Source organism: Oncorhynchus masou, chromosome 30 (genome assembly GCF_036934945.1).
Source record: "Oncorhynchus masou masou isolate Uvic2021 chromosome 30, UVic_Omas_1.1, whole genome shotgun sequence".
Lineage (NCBI taxonomy): Eukaryota > Metazoa > Chordata > Actinopteri > Salmoniformes > Salmonidae > Oncorhynchus > Oncorhynchus masou.
Genome location: NC_088241.1, coordinates 4,831,753 through 4,855,188, shown reverse-complemented (window position 1 = coordinate 4,855,188; position 23,436 = coordinate 4,831,753). Strand labels below are relative to the sequence as shown.

General features: G+C 42.5%; 1 protein-coding gene across 1 annotated transcript; it reads right to left on the bottom strand.

The window, feature by feature from the left end:
• Positions 1–1,658: 1,658 nt before the first annotated feature.
• On the bottom strand, positions 1,659–20,225 carry LOC135523008 (rhamnose-binding lectin-like). The gene is made up of 17 exons (XM_064949738.1): positions 20,112–20,225; positions 19,756–19,791; positions 18,067–18,120; positions 17,848–17,983; positions 17,517–17,626; positions 17,336–17,380; positions 15,758–15,896; positions 15,518–15,618; positions 6,273–6,392; positions 5,917–5,952; positions 4,228–4,281; positions 4,009–4,144; positions 3,678–3,787; positions 3,497–3,541; positions 2,093–2,231; positions 1,846–1,953; positions 1,659–1,756 (listed from the first exon to the last, which is right to left on the bottom strand). The coding sequence occupies exons 1-16, from the start codon at positions 20,140–20,142 to the stop codon at positions 1,848–1,850; spliced, it is 1,398 nt and encodes a 465-aa protein (XP_064805810.1). The 5' UTR covers positions 20,143–20,225; the 3' UTR covers positions 1,659–1,756; positions 1,846–1,847.
• Positions 20,226–23,436: the final 3,211 nt, after the last annotated feature.

The following is a 23,436-nucleotide window of genomic DNA, read 5'->3' as shown; positions in this document are numbered from 1 at the left end:
TTATTTTTGAACCTTTATTTGACTAGTCAAGTCAGATTTAAGGGAAGAGCTTTCACTGATTCAGATGAACACCCACTTTCACAGTAATTGTCCTCTGTTACAAAATGTTGATTTATCACTGTCTCTAATGATCTTGGTATACCGTTTCCTTTTGCGAGTTGAAGGAGATGCATGAAATGATGTTTATTGCCTGTTTACATTAAATAATAATTTACCCTCCAATAACCCTGTGTTTTGGCTTTGTTGGTATACCCCAGGTTTTTGAGGGAAGACTGTTGGAAAAGCATTCCAGATGAAGCCAGTTGAGAGTATCCCAAGAGTGTGCAATGCTGTCTACTTTTGAAGAATCTAAAATATATTTTGGATTTAACACTTGTTACATGATTCCATGCGTGTTATTTCATAGTTTTGATATCTCCACTATAATTCAATGTTGAAAATAGCAAAAAATAACTTGAGTAGATGTGTCCAACCTTTGAATGGTACTGTAGATTTGAGCAATAACGCCTGAGGTGTAGTATATTGGCCATACACCACGGCTAAGGGATGTTCTTATGTGTGACACACAGTGCCTGAACACAGCCCTTAGCCATGGTATATTGGCCATATAATCACAAATTCCCGAGGTGCCTTATTGCCATTATAAACTAATTACCAACGTAGTTATAGCAGTAAAAAAAAAAAATGTCATACCCATGGTATACGGTCTGATATACCATGGCTGTCAGCCAATCAGCTTTCAGGGCTCGAACCACCCAGTTTATAATTTATTGTTGACTACTGCAAATATGAGCACCCCACTGCTTTTTTGTAGGTCTGTGTGTAGAGTGCCTTCAGAAAGCATTCATACACCTCGACTTACTCCACTTTGTGTTACAGCCTGAATTCAAAATGGATGACGAAATAAGTCTCACCCATCTACACATTTTATACATTTTTTTGCAAATGTATTAAATTAAATCTCATTTAGATAAGTATTCAAACCCCTGAGTCAATACATGTTAGAATCACCTTTGTCAGTGATGACAGCTGTGAACCTTTCTGGGTCTAACAGCACACCTGGACTGTACAAAACTTGCACATTATTTAAATTCTTCAAGCTCTGTCAAGTTGGTTGTTGACCATTACTAGACAGCCATTTAAGTCTTGCCTTTGAGTTGATTTAAGCCAAAACTAAGTAACTGCAGTGTATATTGTTTTAGGTTATTAAAATATGAAGACTGGTACTCGTGTTTTGTTTGCCCCAAACATAAACCATGTATCCAAGACCTTGAATGTTTTAATCCTTCTTGGTGTAATATTATTTGTGGATTCAAATAAAGTATTTAGTGTGAAAGGACATGTTTCATAATATTGAACAAAAGACCAAGTCTAGTCTTTATGCTGCTTAGTTTAATTCAGACCAATCACCACAGTTCAGAAAATAAGTATTTCTTCAAAACAATGTTTAAGTACACAAAAAATTATGTCAGTGTTATTTGAAGAATAGTTTATTTTTGGGGTTAATGTTTAATTTCTCGATGCTTCCTCCTGACCGTGCATTGCTGCAGCACAAGAGGGGCCTCATTATGATTGTACTACACACAAATTATGCCTGATGAAATACACAATGGGATTTACACATTTTTGAATTAACAGATTTTACACTCAATTGAGACTTCAGAGGAGAGAAGACAGGAAACAAATACAAATCCACCCAATGAAGAGGAAGTTATCCAAGTAGTCTCTCTGGTCTTTGTTCCTCAGAGAAGATCTCCTGCAAGACAAAAACGGTCAGCCCCAGTGTTCTACTACCCAGTCGTGTGTGTGTGTGTGTGTGTATTACCGTATGCATGCGTTCCTCACATTTAGCCACAGGTGTAAGCCACATCCAGGTACTTGTAGGTCCCTACACAGGGATCTCCATACAGAGAGTTGGACGCCGTGACGTCACACTGGCTCTTCCCATTACACCTGTGTCAACGACAGGTACAGGTTAACACTACAGTCATGTTTCTACAGTCCAGGTTAACACTACAGTCCAGGTTAACACTACAGTCATGCATTTCTACAGGTAGAAGTTAACACTACAGTACACTGCAGGTTTCAGTACCTCTTTGCCACCTTACTGGTGGTTATGGATTGGCTCAGGCAGTTGGTGTTGGCTAGTTGGTTAGCGGGCCGATTAAAGGAACACACTAGCTGGTCACGGCGGCCATAGTTGGCACTGTGGATCTGGATCGTACCTTCATCTGAGGGAGAGGAAGGAGAAAGGGGGATGAGGTAAGGCTGGATGTCTTTGGTGTACAAGTGATGGTAATAAACAGTGTATAATACTGCTCTACTATATCATATGAGATGTGACTACACTGTACAGCAGTGTTGACCAGCTTACAACATTCTAATAGAGCAGCATACTACCCTGCATCCCACTGCTGGCTTGCTTCTGAAACTAAGCAGGGTTGGTCCTGTTGAGTCTCTGGATATGTGACCAGATGCTGCTGGAGGTGGTGTTGAAGGGCCAGTAGGAGGCACATTTTGCTCTGGTCTAAAAAAAAGATCCCATAGCCGCGTGTAGGGTGCAGTCTTTCTGATGGGACCTTAAACGGGTGTCCTGACTCCAAGTCACTAAAGAGCCCATGGCACATATCATAAGAGTAGGGGTGTTAACCCCGGTGTCCTGGCTAAATTCCCAAATCTGAATCTCATACCATCATGGTCACCTAATCATCCCCAGCTTACAATTGGCTCATTCATCCTCTTCTCCCTGTAACTATTCCCCAGGTCATTGCTGTAAATGAGTGTTTTCAGTCAACTTACTTGGTAAAATAATGTATAAAAATAGAGCCCCGCATTCTCGCGGGGCATCGGAGCCTCCCCGCATTCTCGCGGGGCATCGGAGCCTCCCCGCATTCTCGCGGGGCATCGGAGCCTCCCCGCATTCTCGCGGGGCATCGGAGCCTCCCCGCATTCTCGCGGGGCATCGGAGCCTCCCCGCATTCTCGCGGGGCATCGGAGCCTCCCCGCATTCTCGCGGGGCATCGGAGCCTCCCCGCATTCTCGCGGGGCATCGGAGCCTCCCCGCATTCTCGCGGGGCATCGGAGACTCACCGCATTCTCGCGGGGCATCGGAGACTCACCGCATTCTAGCGGGGCATCGGAGACTCACCGCATTCTAGCGGGGCATCGGAGCCTTACCGCATTCTAGTTGAACATCGGAGCCTTACCGCATTCTAGTTGAACATCGGAGCCTTACCGCATTCTAGTTGAACATCAGAGCCTTACCACATTCTAGTTGAACATCAGAGCCTTACCACATTCTAGTTGAACATCAGAGCCTTACCACATTCTAGTAGACCATCAGAGCCTTACCACATTCTAGCAGGGCATCAGAGCCTTACCACATTCTAGTAGGGCATCAGAGCCTTACCACATTCTAGTTGAACATCAGAGCCTTACCACATTCTAGTTGACCATCAGAGCCTTACCACATTCTAGTAGACCATCAGAGCCTTACCACATTCTAGTAGACCATCAGAGCCTTCACACGTGATGCTGCGTGCTGCCAAGACAAACAAACAGGAATTACACACCACACTGGCCACTGTGTGGCAGACATAAATAAAATACATACATTTTCATAGCAGACATTAGCCTGGTTTAGTATTTTGTATTAATATACATAGAAACAGACTGACTTGCTGGGATGCAGGTGTAGGTGGTATCCAGGTATTTGTAGATTCCCACACAGGGGTCAGAAGTACGGAAGACTTCCGTGTTCACTTCACACACCTGTTTCCCATTGCACCTGGGGGATATCAGGAGGTAAGATGAGCTATGGCTGGGATTTAATCAAACGCGGTGTCAACAAGCATGCAGCACTTAACATTTAAAGCAAACATTTGAAGTGTTTACTGTGAACATCAGGAAAATTGGCTTTAAAAAGGCACATTGATACTGCAGTGTGCTTTTCAACAACGCGCCTCTGAATCCCAGCCTGTCTTTATCAAATAAACACTGACTGAGTACCTCTGTGAGAGGACCTCCAGGGTGCCAATCTGTGAACACTGTGTGTTGGTCAGCTGGTTGGCAGGTCGTCCTTCTCTGCAGGTGGTTCCGTCAGTCCTTCCATACAGAGCTCTCTCAATGGAGATCACCCCAGAATCTAGCAGGGCAAGAAAAATCAACATGTAAAGAAACAGACAGCACTATGGAGAGACCATCAGGATAGAATGTGTGTGTTCTTACCACAGATCAGGAACTGGACGTTTTCTCCATTGTCACAGGTGACCACTCTCGTCGCTGAGTGAGAAACAATCACATACACTGAACAAAAAAATAAAACGCAGGTACACATTATACTGGGAACAATAAAATGTGCAGTTTTGTCACAAGACAATACCACAGATGTCTCAAGTTGAGGGAGCGTGCAATTGGCATGAATGTCTACCATAGCTGTCGCCACAGAATTTCATGTTCATTTCTCTACCATAAGCAGCCGCCAACGCTGTTTTAGAGAATTTGGCAATATGTCCAACCGGCCTCACAAACGCAAACCACGTGTACCACCAATCCGGGAACACCACATCCAGCTTCTTCACCAGCGAGATTGTCGGACATGCCCTCCGACGAAACAGCACATGCAAAGTGTCAAAACAGAACTTAGATCAAATCGTACTACACCGGCTCTGACGCCCGTCGGATGTAGCAGGGCTTGCAAACGTTTACAGACTACAAAGGGAAGCACAGCCAAGAACTGCCCAGTGACAAGCCTACTAGTTGAGCTAAATTACTTCTATGCTCGCGTCGAGGAAAGTAACACTGAAACATGCATGAGAGAATCAGCTGTTCCGGATGACTGATCACACTCTCCGCAGCCGATGCGAGTAAGACCTTTAAACAGGTCAACATTCACAAGGCCAGACGGATTACCAGGACGAGTATTCCGAGCATGCGCTGACTAACTGGCAAATGTCTTCACTCACATTTTCAACATATCCCTGACTGAATTTGTCATACCAACATGTTTCAAGCAGACCACCATAGTGCCCAAGAACACTAAGTTAACCTGCCTAAATGACTATCGACCCATAGCACTCACATCTGTAGCCATGAAGTGCTTTGAAAGGCTGAACACCCTTATCCCAGAAACCCAAGACCCACTCCAAAAAGCATACCGCGCCAACAGGTCCATAGATGATGCAATCTCGATTGCACTCCACACTGCCCTTTCCCACCTGGACAAAAGGAACACCTATGTGAGAATGCTATTCATTGACTACAGCTAAGCATTCAACACCAGAGTGCCCTCAAAGCTCATCACTAAGCTCAGGACCCTGGGACTAAACACCTCCCTCTGCAACTGGATCCTGCTCTTCTTGACAGGCCAACCCAGGTGGTAAGGGAAGCTTACAAAACATCCGCCACATTGATCGTCAACACGTGGGCCCTCAGGGGTGCGTGCTCAGTCCCCCTCCTGTACTCCCCGTTTACACATGACTGCACGGCCAGGCACGACTCCAACGCCATCATTAAGTTAACTGATGACAACAGTGGTAGGCCTGATCACCAACAACGACGAGACAGCCTATAGGGAGGTCAGAGACCTGACCGTGTGGTGCAAGGACAACAACCTCTCCCTCAACATGATCAAGACAGAGATAATTGTGGACAACAGGAAAAGGAGGACCGAGCACTCCCCCAGTCTCATCGTCGGGGCTGTAGTGGAGCAGGTTGAGAACTTCAAGTTCCTTAGCATCCACATCACCAACAAAGTAACATGGTCCAAGCACACCAAGACAGTCAGACAAAAGACTTGGCATGGGTCCTCAGATCCTCAAAAGGTTCTACATTTGCACCATCGAGAGGACTGTGACGGGTTGCATAAGTGCCTGGTAAAAAGTAAAATGATGCGCTCACACACAATCACCAACGTACCTGCAGCTGGTAGTGTACAGCAAACTGCAGCCAGCACTGAAACACATCACACAGCTAGTTCAGCTTTTCTAACCTAGGTCAGTCTCATCGCAATTCTTTACAGAATAGTAGTGTACAGCATATACAGTAAGTATATAATTAATGTACAGTATGGTACTGCGTATAGACAGACATGGGACAGAGCCTAGTCCTCAGATAATACAGGATGCTGTATATTAGACCTGGGTCATACTGTTGATATTGGACTTTAATTAATTACTTTCAATACAAACTGATATAGAAACTTCTGGAATATACTGGAATGTATATTTTAAACGCCCTCAAATACATATTTTGTTACAAGTCAGTATACTCACAGGTGAACGCAGTCAGTCTGACAAGGAGCATGATGCTGGGTACAGGTGTGGTAGTAGCTGGTTCAGTTGTAGTAGTAACAAGTAAGATGTTACAGATGGTCACCTGGACAAATACACCTAACATTTATTGATACTTGCAAAGAACAGATCCTTGTTTGCAAAGCATCAACCAGGAACACAAAGCACAGCAGATTAGCAGTCAACTCGGCAACACAGAACTAAAATCTCACGCCAGCTCAAACCACATGTACTGTGTGATGGTGCCGTCCTCCGTTACGCAATCACCACAGCATGAAGCCCATTTTAGTTATCGTTGGGTTTTATTTTCTCTGGGTGTCAATCTACCTGTGATTATGTCACGTAATACAGTTTCAGTAAACAGTTTGTCTCCCGTGGAGAAGTAACCAATCTAATTATCCAGTGCTTAATTTTAGCCGGCTGGCACCTCCCTGTTTTAGACTTTCGTTGGGAGTTTTTTTAGCCAGATTCAGTACCTCTCCCAGAATTTCATTTTTTATCTTCACTTTTCCCAATGTGAATATTATAATAAAAATATATCAAAGTTAATTTGAGTTGCCTCATTGGCAATTCTTCCATACAGGCCATTCCCAATATGTCATATACAATCACAGGAAAAGACAGGTTGGCTACCAAAATATATTTGATTAGCTTCCAAATATTGTTGTACAATGTATAAACGAGAGAGATGGTCTTTTGGCAGGAACATGTCGGACATCTCCGGCGAGTACTGCCCATCATTGGGTGAGTCAGTGACACTGGTAACTATTTTCAGTGTCACTGACTTGCCGAATGATGCGCAGTACTCTTGCCCGGGGATGTCCGACATGTTGTGCCAAAACACCATCTCTAGACTAACGTCGTCCTCATATTGTAGCCTACAATATATGTATCTCCACACACCTAGGCCAAGGCTATTGATGGATTCAAGACAAGGTGGTTTTTATTGAGCTCAGAGTCAGTTTGTCAGTGTCAAAGTAGCCTGTCATTGCGATCATTTGTGCACTATTAAAGATTCTGCCAATGTCAGGCATGTAAAATTATGCAGAATTGCATTAAATGTATTTATATAAAAGGCCACATTTTTCCCAGACCCTAGGCTACAAAAAAAGTTACCCTGTGTGTGTAGTTCTACTCTATGCCACTATACACATGTACAATCTGTTCTCAGAACATTTTGTATTATTCTATACTTAAATCCATAACACTCCATTTAGTAGGATAAATCACATTTCATACGGTATGAATTAATTTGAGAACATCCATCACCCATTTTGTATCAAACATTACAAATTACAATTCATATTATGTTACAAATTTGCAAAAGTAATCAACTGTTACAATTCTAGATAGGAGGTAGGCAGCTAACCTCATATAGCTTAATAACTTAGCTTGGCTAGGGGTTACGTTTAGGAGCTAAGGGGTTAAGGTTAGCTGAAAGGGTTCACTAAAAGGGTTAAGGGATGTGTTAGCTAACATGCTAAGTAGTTGCAAAGTAAAAGTAGCCAGTACTTGAAAAATATTATTAGCTAAAGTGTCAATGTTGTTTCAAACTCGTCACCTTTGGGTTGCTAGACTTATACACCCACCCTGTCCAACCACCATGCTTAAATTTGTCTAAAGTAACCATACTGAATCATACTAAACTGAGTGTTCCGGATTTACTTTTACTACGTATAGTCTGAGACCAGGCTGCAATGCGATGATATGCATACAATGCTTTATTATAAAAGTGATATTCCTTCATGCGTTCCGGTACCTCAGAATTCCCCAGGTCACCCCCTTCTCGCGCTCACTTTTTGTTCCGGCACCTACCAATTTACCAATTAAACACTGAATTTAACAAAGTGTTCATGCGCAGGTCTTCCCATATTCACAAAGATAACAACACCATATGTGATTGAATCGCAAGACAGCATTATATTGGTTTTTCATTTCAATAGTACAATCGCCAGTTACCATAAATTAACATAATTTACGCCATTTGCTATGTTCTTTGTTGTTTCTTTATTGGACCAATTACACGTGAACACTTTGCTTGTTTCAAGTTGTTTGTATTGTTTGCTTATCTCACCCTGAGCCGGCTTGTTTCTCCTGCGTCTCTGGAAAGAGCATGCTCAGTCATTAATGATTATATATCCTATGGCAGACGTCCCCAATTACATTCAGCCGTGGGACGATTTTGCTTTACGGGAATTCTATTAATTCCCCTGGCCTGCGCCCCGGGTGAACCCGGTAAGCGTTGATTGCCTTCGTTTTGAACCAGGCCGCCTCCCGGCATTGAGCTGGGTGTCCCAAATTTGGTCGGATGGCGAATTGTACACACCATGCTTGGTCTTATTTTTGTTTATGTCTGCGGAGCAGAAGACGCGTGTGTTAAACAGTGGCGACCCGTCATTCAGGGCAGGTGGGGCTCTGAGACCAACATTTTTAGCAACAAATGTATAAATGTTTTTTTGGGGGGGCTTGCCTGTTTTGCATGTTATTTTGGCATTAATACATGTGAGTTTGAAACAATGTAAAAATATATATATTGAGTTAATAAAGCTGCATACAAACATGGGCTGTGGTTCAAATGCAAAGTAGACAGCCCTCGGCTCTTGGGGGAATCCCAGATGCTTTGTTTGTCTTTGGTCCAAATGATTAGCCACCAAGCAATGGAAGTTTGCAACGTAAGCCCCTCAGCCCTCATTTTTTAATGGATTTTGCGAGTGTACAATTATGTTCACTTCGGAGCCTGAAAAGCCCCATAATTCAATTTGTAAACTTAACCTAAACTTAAGCCTGAACTTAACCTCAACGTCAATATGGAGTCAACGAACAAGTGTAAGTAAAAACGAATGTAAATTAAGTTAGAAATTGTGCTACTAATGCACAAACACAAGTTTTTGTTTGGTTAGCTTTTGGAAATTGTAGAAATAAAACATTTTCCTCCTTCAGAAGTAGCTAAGCAGGCTAATGTTAGTTAGCAAATTAATTTGCAAGCTATCATACAGTAGGTGTATATTAATAATGATGTAGTTAATATGAGTAGACATGCAATCATATAAAGCACCCACCAGCTACCGGTGGCTGAAAACACAATCATTGCGGGATGAACAGCTGATGAATTTCCTGACAGAGACGGTCCATTTAAAAATCATTCCTTCCTCCCTCGCCCTTTTCCCTGCAAGTGTACTCGTCAGACGTCATGATACCTCATCAGAACTTCCCTCTTAATTTGAGGGCTGGGGTATAGGGTATGTCTTTTAAGTGTTTGGAATGCAGCCATGGTCTTGTTTTTTTGAGTAAGGCAACTCCAAAATGCAGGTGTTTCAGCCGAGCTCAGTGCTTTCTGTGGTGGTGGGGCTGGACGGCAGAAGATAGGAAGGAGCATTGTGCCGTGATTGACTCAGTGTTTTGTCACTCATGGGGTCCTTACGCAATAGCCAAGCTTAAGTCCTTAGAAAGGGTAGACATCCAACATTTCAGCCAATGTGCGGGGACACTGGTTAGTCGGTACAGTATCTTTGATTGGACTGATTATATCAACATCTTACTTTCACAATCTTAATTGTGAAATAATGAAGAGAAATATAGATAAAACATATCGGTGCTCATCGGCCATCAGACATAAACATTACACAACAATTTGGAGATCGCAAATTCAACAATGAGTGGTTTGTAAGGAATTGGTGACAGTGCCTAACTGCAAGCGTTGTAGCTGGGAAGTCGGGAATAAACAGCTCAAACTGGGAAAATATATTTTGAAAGGTCATTCAACTCAGAATTGTAAATCTGTCATCTTTCTCTTTGATGACAAAATTTGTCCACAAGGACAGCCGCGCCACTTTCCCGTTCAAGCATATCACAACAAGTGAGTCCAAAAATGTCTTACGCTGCTTCATAAATTATGTACTGTAGGATGCCAGAGAGATATCTATCTTGTAGCTAAGAAAGTAATACTAAGTGTATGCTGTGTAGTAAGCTGTTAGTAGCCCATGTGCCTCACCCTAATCATTTGGTCTATTTTCATCAACGTGGTATTGTAAACACATTGTTCCTGGCCGGTGTGTGCTTGTTTACTAAATTGTTTTGTACAGCTCTGACAGTGCTACTGATAGTAGTGATGGCGCTTGTTTCTTTAAAGGCACTAAATGAGGCTGAATTAACTGTTTCACTGCCCCACAAAGCTCTGCTGAAAGCCAGGTGTAACAGTGGTATAGTGTTGGGACTCTGCTTTTGGGACAGCTTTATGTAGGCCCTAACAGTTTGTGGGCACCGTTTGTCACCGTTATAGGGTAATTCATGTATTGTTCAGTGTTGTTGTGTAGTTGCTTTACTGGCATGCACCCACTTTAAAAAATAATTTTTGCTTCACTAAGATTTACGTGCTAAAATCGCTACTGGTGTGAAGACTCAAAAATATATCATTGGAATGTTTCCTGCATGGATTTTCGTAGCAGGGAGCCTATCAAGGGGTTATTTATTGGGTGGAGCCAGAAATAAAGGCATAAGATATAACGGAAGACATCGATGGAGTTGTTGCACGCCGATTGACCTGTATGGTGGACGGAGAAAAGAAGTTCACTTCATCCATGCTACTGTTCTTTGATGAAGAGTCTCTCCCTTCTCATATAAAGTTAGGATTCATGAGATACCCTGAAGAGCTTTTGTGCACAAGCCTCTTAAGTGTCATGAATGTAAAAGATCTGTCAAGTGTGTGCAGAAGGCAAGAATATCGTGTACCAGATGAAGGGAAATGCTGCAAATGTGGCGGTGAACATGTGCCTGAATTCTTGGAGAATGAGGTGGCAAGGGTAAGGAGTGTCCAGTCTCCTGTCTGGAGGTGTTGACAAAATTGGAAGGAACGAGTGGCGGGGAATACGCAATGGTAGTAGAGCCACCAAGACCAGTGAAGGCTTCTCATCAACCAAGGGATAGTAAAATGCTACATGTTAAAAAGGTGGACTTAGTATTATTTATTGCAATGATCATAAACTGTACAGCACAAGCGAAGAAGAAGTCTAACAAAAGTCAGGGTGGTGAGGTCTGCCCAACGCATCACCGGGGTCAAACTACCTGCCCTCCAGGCCACCTACAGCACCCGATGCCACAGGAAGGCCAAAAAGATCATCAAGGACAACAACCACCCAAGCCACTGCCTTTTCACCCCGCTATCATCCAGAAGAGTAGGCCAGTGCAGGTGCATCAAAGCTGGGACCAAGAGACAGAGTTGTTCTGTCTCAAGGCCATCAGACTGTTAAATAGCCATCACTAGCACATTAGAGGCTGCTGCCCTATATACATAGACTTGAAATCACTGGTCACTTTTATAATTGAAATACTAGTCACTTTAATATTGTTTGACGTTTTGCATTACTCATCTCGTGTGTGTGCGTATATACTGTATTCTATCCTATTCTACTGTACCTTAGTCTATGCTGCTCTGACATTGCTCGTCCAAATATTTCTATATTCTTAATTCCATTCCTTTACTTTAGATTGTGGGTATTGTTAGATATTACTTGTTAGATTTGACTGCACTGTTGGAGCTAGAAACACAAGCATTTCGCTACATCTGCAATAACATCTGCTGAATGTGTATGTGACAAATTTAATTTGACCTATTTGATTTCGAGGTAATTTTATGAGTCAACTAGTGTTATAGCTGGAAGTCTACAGGAACAATTAGCATGCTAGCTGTTCCTGTTCATCCAACTCTGGAGAAGTAAATAAATAGCCTCATTGCCAAAATCTCAAACTATCCTTTTAGTTTGGAAGAAATTAGTCATTGGGGCTAATTACAAGGGGAGCCTTTTTCTGTTGTGGTGGTTATTCTGTAAAATTCATAGGTGGGACGTTTTTAAATGGTAATTTTCTGGATGGAAAAACAGTTTGTCAACTTAAACGACCAAAACCAGATAGAAAGAATTCAGAAACAATATTGAACTTAATATATTTTGAATAATACCATCTTTGAGAAGGAACAACCCAATGAAAGCTCCACGGTCAGGGCGAATCAGAAATACAAAAAACAGGCATTCAGGGCACATGCTTCTTGATTGTGTTATGCTTGAGCAGAGGAACACAGCATTAGCCGTGGCAGAATGCATAGAATTGCAGGAAATTATCTTTAAAACTGCAACATTTTCTCTCTGCTCAATGAGAAAATGTGTAGAATTCAGAAAATTTGCTTCACAAAAGCAACATTTTCTACTTTACCCTACTAGCTATATGGCTGTTCAAGTGTATACTTCCTCTTCCAATGAACTGTGGGGAGGTCAAAATATACAGTATGATGGGGATCCCTGGGTTGCCGGTTTGCCTGAGTGGAGGTCCTTGGGCACATAAAATGGTATAGGCTACTTTCAGTCATTAATTTCTTAGTCTCTCTTTCACTCCTCTCTCAAGAGGACCTGAGCCCTAGAAGCATGCCTCAGGACTACCTGGCCTGATGACTCCTGGCTGTCCACCTGGTCGTGCTGCTGCTCCAGTTTCAACTGTTCTGCTTGTGGCATAGCACTTTGTGACATCAGCTGACGTAAAAAGTGCTTTAGAAATAGATTTTATTGATAAATGTTTCAGGGTTATTTAATCAGAATTTATTAGTATCAATGAATATTTGAATAACCTATTACTATAAATAGTTTTTGATGCGATATTGAATTTGGGTTCAGATTTTGTGACTTTGTAAGTAGTCTTGAACTCACCAAAATAAATCCTCTGGCTTCAACCTCATGATCAACTCTAAACTTAGATGATCTACTTACCTGGGTGAGTTTTAGTCGGAGTAATGTACGTGTGTGGAAGCTCCATTGAAATGTTATTAACTTTTTGTATTACCAGTCACATTGCGACTAATGGAGAATGAGCAAATGATTACGTTAATATTCCCTTCTCCTGAGCAATGTAGCTTTCATCGGTTGCAATTTATGATCCCTTTTTCCTTATCAATGATTTTAATTTGCTGTCAAAATCACCTCCATTAAGGACATTTACTGGAAGACCCTGATCAGACACAAGACAATGACACAGTGGATGGGAAATCTATTAAGACTTCATTTCTTAATGTTTTTTTACAATACAATTTGAACATGGATCAGTCACATTTTGCCTGATTTAAGTTACATAATAAATTAATCAATAATTCAAATGGAAAACAGATTGTATTTTTGCCTTTGGGTTGTCCCCAAACTTTCTGGTTGCACAGCTTGAATGAGATTAAGAAGGATTAGACAGTGAAGTCATCAAATTGAAGATTATCCAGGAAGTATATCAGCATTGGAAGCCAAATTGAACTCCCAATGAATGGAGCTGACCGAAACAATGGAAACAGTTGGCTCCGATACTTACGGGTCTCGTTTATGACATCTCCGTCTAATCCCTCTCTCTCATTTTTTATTTTTGAACCTTTATTTGACTAGTCAAGTCAGATTTAAGGGAAGAGCTTTCACTGATTCAGATGAACACCCACTTTCACAGTAATTGTCCTCTGTTACAAAATGTTGATTTATCACTGTCTCTAATGATCTTGGTATACCGTTTCCTTTTGCGAGTTGAAGGAGATGCATGAAATGATGTTTATTGCCTGTTTACATTAAATAATAATTTACCCTCCAATAACCCTGTGTTTTGGCTTTGTTGGTATACCCCAGGTTTTTGAGGGAAGACTGTTGGAAAAGCATTCCAGATGAAGCCAGTTGAGAGTATCCCAAGAGTGTGCAATGCTGTCTACTTTTGAAGAATCTAAAATATATTTTGGATTTAACACTTGTTACATGATTCCATGCGTGTTATTTCATAGTTTTGATATCTCCACTATAATTCAATGTTGAAAATAGCAAAAAATAACTTGAGTAGATGTGTCCAACCTTTGAATGGTACTGTAGATTTGAGCAATAACGCCTGAGGTGTAGTATATTGGCCATACACCACGGCTAAGGGATGTTCTTATGTGTGACACACAGTGCCTGAACACAGCCCTTAGCCATGGTATATTGGCCATATAATCACAAATTCCCGAGGTGCCTTATTGCCATTATAAACTAATTACCAACGTAGTTATAGCAGTAAAAAAAAAAAATGTCATACCCATGGTATACGGTCTGATATACCATGGCTGTCAGCCAATCAGCTTTCAGGGCTCGAACCACCCAGTTTATAATTTATTGTTGACTACTGCAAATATGAGCACCCCACTGCTTTTTTGTAGGTCTGTGTGTAGAGTGCCTTCAGAAAGCATTCATACACCTCGACTTACTCCACTTTGTGTTACAGCCTGAATTCAAAATGGATGACGAAATAAGTCTCACCCATCTACACATTTTATACATTTTTTTGCAAATGTATTAAATTAAATCTCATTTAGATAAGTATTCAAACCCCTGAGTCAATACATGTTAGAATCACCTTTGTCAGTGATGACAGCTGTGAACCTTTCTGGGTCTAACAGCACACCTGGACTGTACAAAACTTGCACATTATTTAAATTCTTCAAGCTCTGTCAAGTTGGTTGTTGACCATTACTAGACAGCCATTTAAGTCTTGCCTTTGAGTTGATTTAAGCCAAAACTAAGTAACTGCAGTGTATATTGTTTTAGGTTATTAAAATATGAAGACTGGTACTCGTGTTTTGTTTGCCCCAAACATAAACCATGTATCCAAGACCTTGAATGTTTTAATCCTTCTTGGTGTAATATTATTTGTGGATTCAAATAAAGTATTTAGTGTGAAAGGACATGTTTCATAATATTGAACAAAAGACCAAGTCTAGTCTTTATGCTGCTTAGTTTAATTCAGACCAATCACCACAGTTCAGAAAATAAGTATTTCTTCAAAACAATGTTTAAGTACACAAAAAATTATGTCAGTGTTATTTGAAGAATAGTTTATTTTGGGGTTAATGTTTAATTTCTCGATGCTTCCTCCTGACCGTGCATTGCTGCAGCACAAGAGGGGCCTCATTATGATTGTACTACACACAAATTATGCCTGATGAAATACACAATGGGATTTACACATTTTTGAATTAACAGATTTTACACTCAATTGAGACTTCAGAGGAGAGAAGACAGGAAACAAATACAAATCCACCCAATGAAGAGGAAGTTATCCAAGTAGTCTCTCTGGTCTTTGTTCCTCAGAGAAGATCTCCTGCAAGACAAAAACGGTCAGCCCCAGTGTTCTACTACCCAGTCGTGTGTGTGTGTGTGTATTACCGTATGCATGCGTTCCTCACATTTAGCCACAGGTGTAAGCCACATCCAGGTACTTGTAGGTCCCTACACAGGGATCTCCATACAGAGAGTTGGACGCCGTGACGTCACACTGGCTCTTCCCATTACACCTGTGTCAACGACAGGTACAGGTTAACACTACAGTCATGTTTCTACAGTCCAGGTTAACACTACAGTCCAGGTTAACACTACAGTCATGCATTTCTACAGGTAGAAGTTAACACTACAGTACACTGCAGGTTTCAGTACCTCTTTGCCACCTTACTGGTGGTTATGGATTGGCTCAGGCAGTTGGTGTTGGCTAGTTGGTTAGCGGGCCGATTAAAGGAACACACTAGCTGGTCACGGCGGCCATAGTTGGCACTGTGGATCTGGATCGTACCTTCATCTGAGGGAGAGGAAGGAGAAAGGGGGATGAGGTAAGGCTGGATGTCTTTGGTGTACAAGTGATGGTAATAAACAGTGTATAATACTGCTCTACTATATCATATGAGATGTGACTACACTGTACAGCAGTGTTGACCAGCTTACAACATTCTAATAGAGCAGCATACTACCCTGCATCCCACTGCTGGCTTGCTTCTGAAACTAAGCAGGGTTGGTCCTGTTGAGTCTCTGGATATGTGACCAGATGCTGCTGGAGGTGGTGTTGAAGGGCCAGTAGGAGGCACATTTTGCTCTGGTCTAAAAAAAAGATCCCATAGCCGCGTGTAGGGTGCAGTCTTTCTGATGGGACCTTAAACGGGTGTCCTGACTCCAAGTCACTAAAGAGCCCATGGCACATATCATAAGAGTAGGGGTGTTAACCCCGGTGTCCTGGCTAAATTCCCAAATCTGAATCTCATACCATCATGGTCACCTAATCATCCCCAGCTTACAATTGGCTCATTCATCCTCTTCTCCCCTGTAACTATTCCCCAGGTCATTGCTGTAAATGAGTGTTTTCAGTCAACTTACTTGGTAAAATAATGTATAAAAATAGAGCCCCGCATTCTCGCGGGGCATCGGAGCCTCCCCGCATTCTCGCGGGGCATCGGAGCCTCCCCGCATTCTCGCGGGGCATCGGAGCCTCCCCGCATTCTCGCGGGGCATCGGAGCCTCCCCGCATTCTCGCGGGGCATCGGAGCCTCCCCGCATTCTCGCGGGGCATCGGAGCCTCCCGCATTCTCGCGGGGCATCGGAGCCTCCCCGCATTCTCGCGGGGCATCGGAGCCTCCCCGCATTCTCGCGGGGCATCGGAGCCTCCCCGCATTCTCGCGGGGCATCGGAGCCTCCCCGCATTCTCGCGGGGCATCGGAGCCTCCCCGCATTCTCGCGGGGCATCGGAGCCTTACCTCATTCTAGTTGAACATCGGAGCCTTACCACATTCTAGTTGAACATCGGAGCCTTACCACATTCTAGTTGAACATCAGAGCCTTACCACATTCTAGTTGAACATCAGAGCCTTACCACATTCTAGTTGAACATCGGAGCCTTACCACATTCTAGTTGAACATCGGAGCCTTACCACATTCTAGTTGAACATCAGAGCCTTACCACATTCTAGTTGAACATCAGAGCCTTACCACATTCTAGTTGAACATCAGAGCCTTACCACATTCTAGTAGACCATCAGAGCCTTACCACATTCTAGTAGACCATCAGAGCCTTACCACATTCTAGTAGACCATCAGAGCCTTACCACATTCTAGCAGGGCATCAGAGCCTTACCACATTCTAGTTGAACATCAGAGCCTTACCACATTCTAGTTGAACATCAGAGCTTTACCACATTCTAGTAGACCATCAGAGCCTTACCACATTCTAGTAGACCATCAGAGCCTTACCACATTCTAGTAGACCATCAGAGCCTTCACACGTGATGCTGCGTGCTGCCAAGACAAACAAACAGGAATTACACACCACACTGGCCACTGTGTGGCAGACATAAATAAAATACATACATTTTCATAGCAGACATTAGCCTGGTTTAGTATTTTGTATTAATATACATAGAAACAGACTGACTTGCTGGGATGCAGGTGTAGGTGGTATCCAGGTATTTGTAGATTCCCACACAGGGGTCAGAAGTACGGAAGACTTCCGTGTTCACTTCACACACCTGTTTCCCATTGCACCTGGGGGATATCAGGAGGTAAGATGAGCTATGGCTGGGATTTAATCAAACGCGGTGTCAACAAGCATGCAGCACTTAACATTTAAAGCAAACATTTGAAGTGTTTACTGTGAACATCAGGAAAATTGGCTTTAAAAAGGCACATTGATACTGCAGTGTGCTTTTCAACAACGCGCCTCTGAATCCCAGCCTGTCTTTATCAAATAAACACTGACTGAGTACCTCTGTGAGAGGACCTCCAGGGTGCCAATCTGTGAACACTGTGTGTTGGTCAGCTGGTTGGCAGGTCGTCCTTCTCTGCAGGTGGTTCCGTCAGTCCTTCCATACAGAGCTCTCTCAATGGAGATCACCCCAGAATCTAGCAGGGCAAGAAAAATCAACATGTAAAGAAACAGACAGCACTATGGAGAGACCATCAGGATAGAATGTGTGTGTTCTTACCACAGATCAGGAACTGGACGTTTTCTCCATTGTCACAGGTGACCACTCTCGTCGCTGAGTGAGAAACAATCACATACACTGAACAAAAAAATAAAACGCAGGTACACATTATACTGGGAACAATAAAATGTGCAGTTTTGTCACAAGACAATACCACAGATGTCTCAAGTTGAGGGAGCGTGCAATTGGCATGAATGTCTACCATAGCTGTCGCCACAGAATTTCATGTTCATTTCTCTACCATAAGCAGCCGCCAACGCTGTTTTAGAGAATTTGGCAATATGTCCAACCGGCCTCACAAACGCAAACCACGTGTACCACCAATCCGGGAACACCACATCCAGCTTCTTCACCAGCGAGATTGTCGGACATGCCCTCCGACGAAACAGCACATGCAAAGTGTCAAAACAGAACTTAGATCAAATCGTACTACACCGGCTCTGACGCCCGTCGGATGTAGCAGGGCTTGCAAACGTTTACAGACTACAAAGGGAAGCACAGCCAAGAACTGCCCAGTGACAAGCCTACTAGTTGAGCTAAATTACTTCTATGCTCGCGTCGAGGAAAGTAACACTGAAACATGCATGAGAGAATCAGCTGTTCCGGATGACTGATCACACTCTCCGCAGCCGATGCGAGTAAGACCTTTAAACAGGTCAACATTCACAAGGCCAGACGGATTACCAGGACGAGTATTCCGAGCATGCGCTGACTAACTGGCAAATGTCTTCACTCACATTTTCAACATATCCCTGACTGAATTTGTCATACCAACATGTTTCAAGCAGACCACCATAGTGCCCAAGAACACTAAGTTAACCTGCCTAAATGACTATCGACCCATAGCACTCACATCTGTAGCCATGAAGTGCTTTGAAAGGCTGAACACCCTTATCCCAGAAACCCAAGACCCACTCCAAAAAGCATACCGCGCCAACAGGTCCATAGATGATGCAATCTCGATTGCACTCCACACTGCCCTTTCCCACCTGGACAAAAGGAACACCTATGTGAGAATGCTATTCATTGACTACAGCTAAGCATTCAACACCAGAGTGCCCTCAAAGCTCATCACTAAGCTCAGGACCCTGGGACTAAACACCTCCCTCTGCAACTGGATCCTGCTCTTCTTGACAGGCCAACCCAGGTGGTAAGGGAAGCTTACAAAACATCCGCCACATTGATCGTCAACACGTGGGCCCTCAGGGGTGCGTGCTCAGTCCCCTCCTGTACTCCCCGTTTACACATGACTGCACGGCCAGGCACGACTCCAACGCCATCATTAAGTTAACTGATGACAACAGTGGTAGGCCTGATCACCAACAACGACGAGACAGCCTATAGGGAGGTCAGAGACCTGACCGTGTGGTGCAAGGACAACAACCTCTCCCTCAACATGATCAAGACAGAGATAATTGTGGACAACAGGAAAAGGAGGACCGAGCACTCCCCCAGTCTCATCGTCGGGGCTGTAGTGGAGCAGGTTGAGAACTTCAAGTTCCTTAGCATCCACATCACCAACAAAGTAACATGGTCCAAGCACACCAAGACAGTCAGACAAAAGACTTGGCATGGGTCCTCAGATCCTCAAAAGGTTCTACATTTGCACCATCGAGAGGACTGTGACGGGTTGCATAAGTGCCTGGTAAAAAAGTAAAATGATGCGCTCACACACAATCACCAACGTACCTGCAGCTGGTAGTGTACAGCAAACTGCAGCCAGCACTGAAACACATCACACAGCTAGTTCAGCTTTTCTAACCTAGGTCAGTCTCATCGCAATTCTTTACAGAATAGTAGTGTACAGCATATACAGTAAGTATATAATTAATGTACAGTATGGTACTGCGTATAGACAGACATGGGACAGAGCCTAGTCCTCAGATAATACAGGATGCTGTATATTAGACCTGGGTCATACTGTTGATATTGGACTTTAATTAATTACTTTCAATACAAACTGATATAGAAACTTCTGGAATATACTGGAATGTATATTTTAAACGCCCTCAAATACATATTTTGTTACAAGTCAGTATACTCACAGGTGAACGCAGTCAGTCTGACAAGGAGCATGATGCTGGGTACAGGTGTGGTAGTAGCTGGTTCAGTTGTAGTAGTAACAAGTAAGATGTTACAGATGGTCACCTGGACAAATACACCTAACATTTATTGATACTTGCAAAGAACAGATCCTTGTTTGCAAAGCATCAACCAGGAACACAAAGCACAGCAGATTAGCAGTCAACTCGGCAACACAGAACTAAAATCTCACGCCAGCTCAAACCACATGTACTGTGTGATGGTGCCGTCCTCCGTTACGCAATCACCACAGCATGAAGCCCATTTTAGTTATCGTTGGGTTTTATTTTCTCTGGGTGTCAATCTACCTGTGATTATGTCACGTAATACAGTTTCAGTAAACAGTTTGTCTCCCGTGGAGAAGTAACCAATCTAATTATCCAGTGCTTAATTTTAGCCGGCTGGCACCTCCCTGTTTTAGACTTTCGTTGGGAGTTTTTTTAGCCAGATTCAGTACCTCTCCCAGAATTTCATTTTTTATCTTCACTTTTCCCAATGTGAATATTATAATAAAAATATATCAAAGTTAATTTGAGTTGCCTCATTGGCAATTCTTCCATACAGGCCATTCCCAATATGTCATATACAATCACAGGAAAAGACAGGTTGGCTACCAAAATATATTTGATTAGCTTCCAAATATTGTTGTACAATGTATAAACGAGAGAGATGGTCTTTTGGCAGGAACATGTCGGACATCTCCGGCGAGAGTACTGCCCATCATTGGGTGAGTCAGTGACACTGGTAACTATTTTCAGTGTCACTGACTTGCCGAATGATGCGCAGTACTCTTGCCCGGGGATGTCCGACATGTTGTGCCAAAACACCATCTCTAGACTAACGTCGTCCTCATATTGTAGCCTACAATATATGTATCTCCACACACCTAGGCCAAGGCTATTGATGGATTCAAGACAAGGTGGTTTTTATTGAGCTCAGAGTCAGTTTGTCAGTGTCAAAGTAGCCTGTCATTGCGATCATTTGTGCACTATTAAAGATTCTGCCAATGTCAGGCATGTAAAATTATGCAGAATTGCATTAAATGTATTTATATAAAAGGCCACATTTTTCCCAGACCCTAGGCTACAAAAAAAGTTACCCTGTGTGTGTAGTTCTACTCTATGCCACTATACACATGTACAATCTGTTCTCAGAACATTTTGTATTATTCTATACTTAAATCCATAACACTCCATTTAGTAGGATAAATCACATTTCATACGGTATGAATTAATTTGAGAACATCCATCACCCATTTTGTATCAAACATTACAAATTACAATTCATATTATGTTACAAATTTGCAAAAGTAATCAACTGTTACAATTCTAGATAGGAGGTAGGCAGCTAACCTCATATAGCTTAATAACTTAGCTTGGCTAGGGGTTACGTTTAGGAGCTAAGGGGTTAAGGTTAGCTGAAAGGGTTCACTAAAAGGGTTAAGGGATGTGTTAGCTAACATGCTAAGTAGTTGCAAAGTAAAAGTAGCCAGTACTTGAAAAATATTATTAGCTAAAGTGTCAATGTTGTTTCAAACTCGTCACCTTTGGGTTGCTAGACTTATACACCCACCCTGTCCAACCACCATGCTTAAATTTGTCTAAAGTAACCATACTGAATCATACTAAACTGAGTGTTCCGGATTTACTTTTACTACGTATAGTCTGAGACCAGGCTGCAATGCGATGATATGCATACAATGCTTTATTATAAAAGTGATATTCCTTCATGCGTTCCGGTACCTCAGAATTCCCCAGGTCACCCCCTTCTCGCGCTCACTTTTTGTTCCGGCACCTACCAATTTACCAATTAAACACTGAATTTAACAAAGTGTTCATGCGCAGGTCTTCCCATATTCACAAAGATAACAACACCATATGTGATTGAATCGCAAGACAGCATTATATTGGTTTTTCATTTCAATAGTACAATCGCCAGTTACCATAAATTAACATAATTTACGCCATTTGCTATGTTCTTTGTTGTTTCTTTATTGGACCAATTACACGTGAACACTTTGCTTGTTTCAAGTTGTTTGTATTGTTTGCTTATCTCACCCTGAGCCGGCTTGTTTCTCCTGCGTCTCTGGAAAGAGCATGCTCAGTCATTAATGATTATATATCCTATGGCAGACGTCCCCAATTACATTCAGCCGTGGGACGATTTTGCTTTACGGGAATTCTATTAATTCCCCTGGCCTGCGCCCGGGTGAACCCGGTAAGCGTTGATTGCCTTCGTTTTGAACCAGGCCGCCTCCCGGCATTGAGCTGGGTGTCCCAAATTTGGTCGGATGGCGAATTGTACACACCATGCTTGGTCTTATTTTTGTTTATGTCTGCGGAGCAGAAGACGCGTGTGTTAAACAGTGGCGACCCGTCATTCAGGGCAGGTGGGGCTCTGAGACCAACATTTTTAGCAACAAATGTATAAATGTTTTTTGGGGGGCTTGCCTGTTTTGCATGTTATTTTGGCATTAATACATGTGAGTTTGAAACAATGTAAAAATATATATATTGAGTTAATAAAGCTGCATACAAACATGGGCTGTGGTTCAAATGCAAAGTAGACAGCCCTCGGCTCTTGGGGGAATCCCAGATGCTTTGTTTGTCTTTGGTCCAAATGATTAGCCACCAAGCAATGGAAGTTTGCAACGTAAGCCCCTCAGCCCTCATTTTTTAATGGATTTTGCGAGTGTACAATTATGTTCACTTCGGAGCCTGAAAAGCCCCATAATTCAATTTGTAAACTTAACCTAAACTTAAGCCTGAACTTAACCTCAACGTCAATATGGAGTCAACGAACAAGTGTAAGTAAAAACGAATGTAAATTAAGTTAGAAATTGTGCTACTAATGCACAAACACAAGTTTTTGTTTGGTTAGCTTTTGGAAATTGTAGAAATAAAACATTTTCCTCCTTCAGAAGTAGCTAAGCAGGCTAATGTTAGTTAGCAAATTAATTTGCAAGCTATCATACAGTAGGTGTATATTAATAATGATGTAGTTAATATGAGTAGACATGCAATCATATAAAGCACCCACCAGCTACCGGTGGCTGAAAACACAATCATTGCGGGATGAACAGCTGATGAATTTCCTGACAGAGACGGTCCATTTAAAAATCATTCCTTCCTCCCTCGCCCTTTTCCCTGCAAGTGTACTCGTCAGACGTCATGATACCTCATCAGAACTTCCCTCTTAATTTGAGGGCTGGGGTATAGGGTATGTCTTTTAAGTGTTTGGAATGCAGCCATGGTCTTGTTTTTTGAGTAAGGCAACTCCAAAATGCAG

Excerpts from the sequence above, each read along its gene's own strand:
- LOC135523008 (XM_064949738.1), bottom strand. The coding sequence starts at position 20,142 with ATGCTCCTTGTCAGACTGACTGCGTTCACCT. Across the intron at positions 5,953-6,272 it reads CAGACTGACTGCGTTCACCT|TGCTGGCTGCAGTTTGCTGT; the intron begins GTGAGTATACTG and ends GATGTGTTTCAG. Across the intron at positions 3,542-3,677 it reads CTACACCTGCATCCCAGCAA|CACGCAGCATCACGTGTGAA; the intron begins GTCAGTCTGTTT and ends TTGTCTTGGCAG.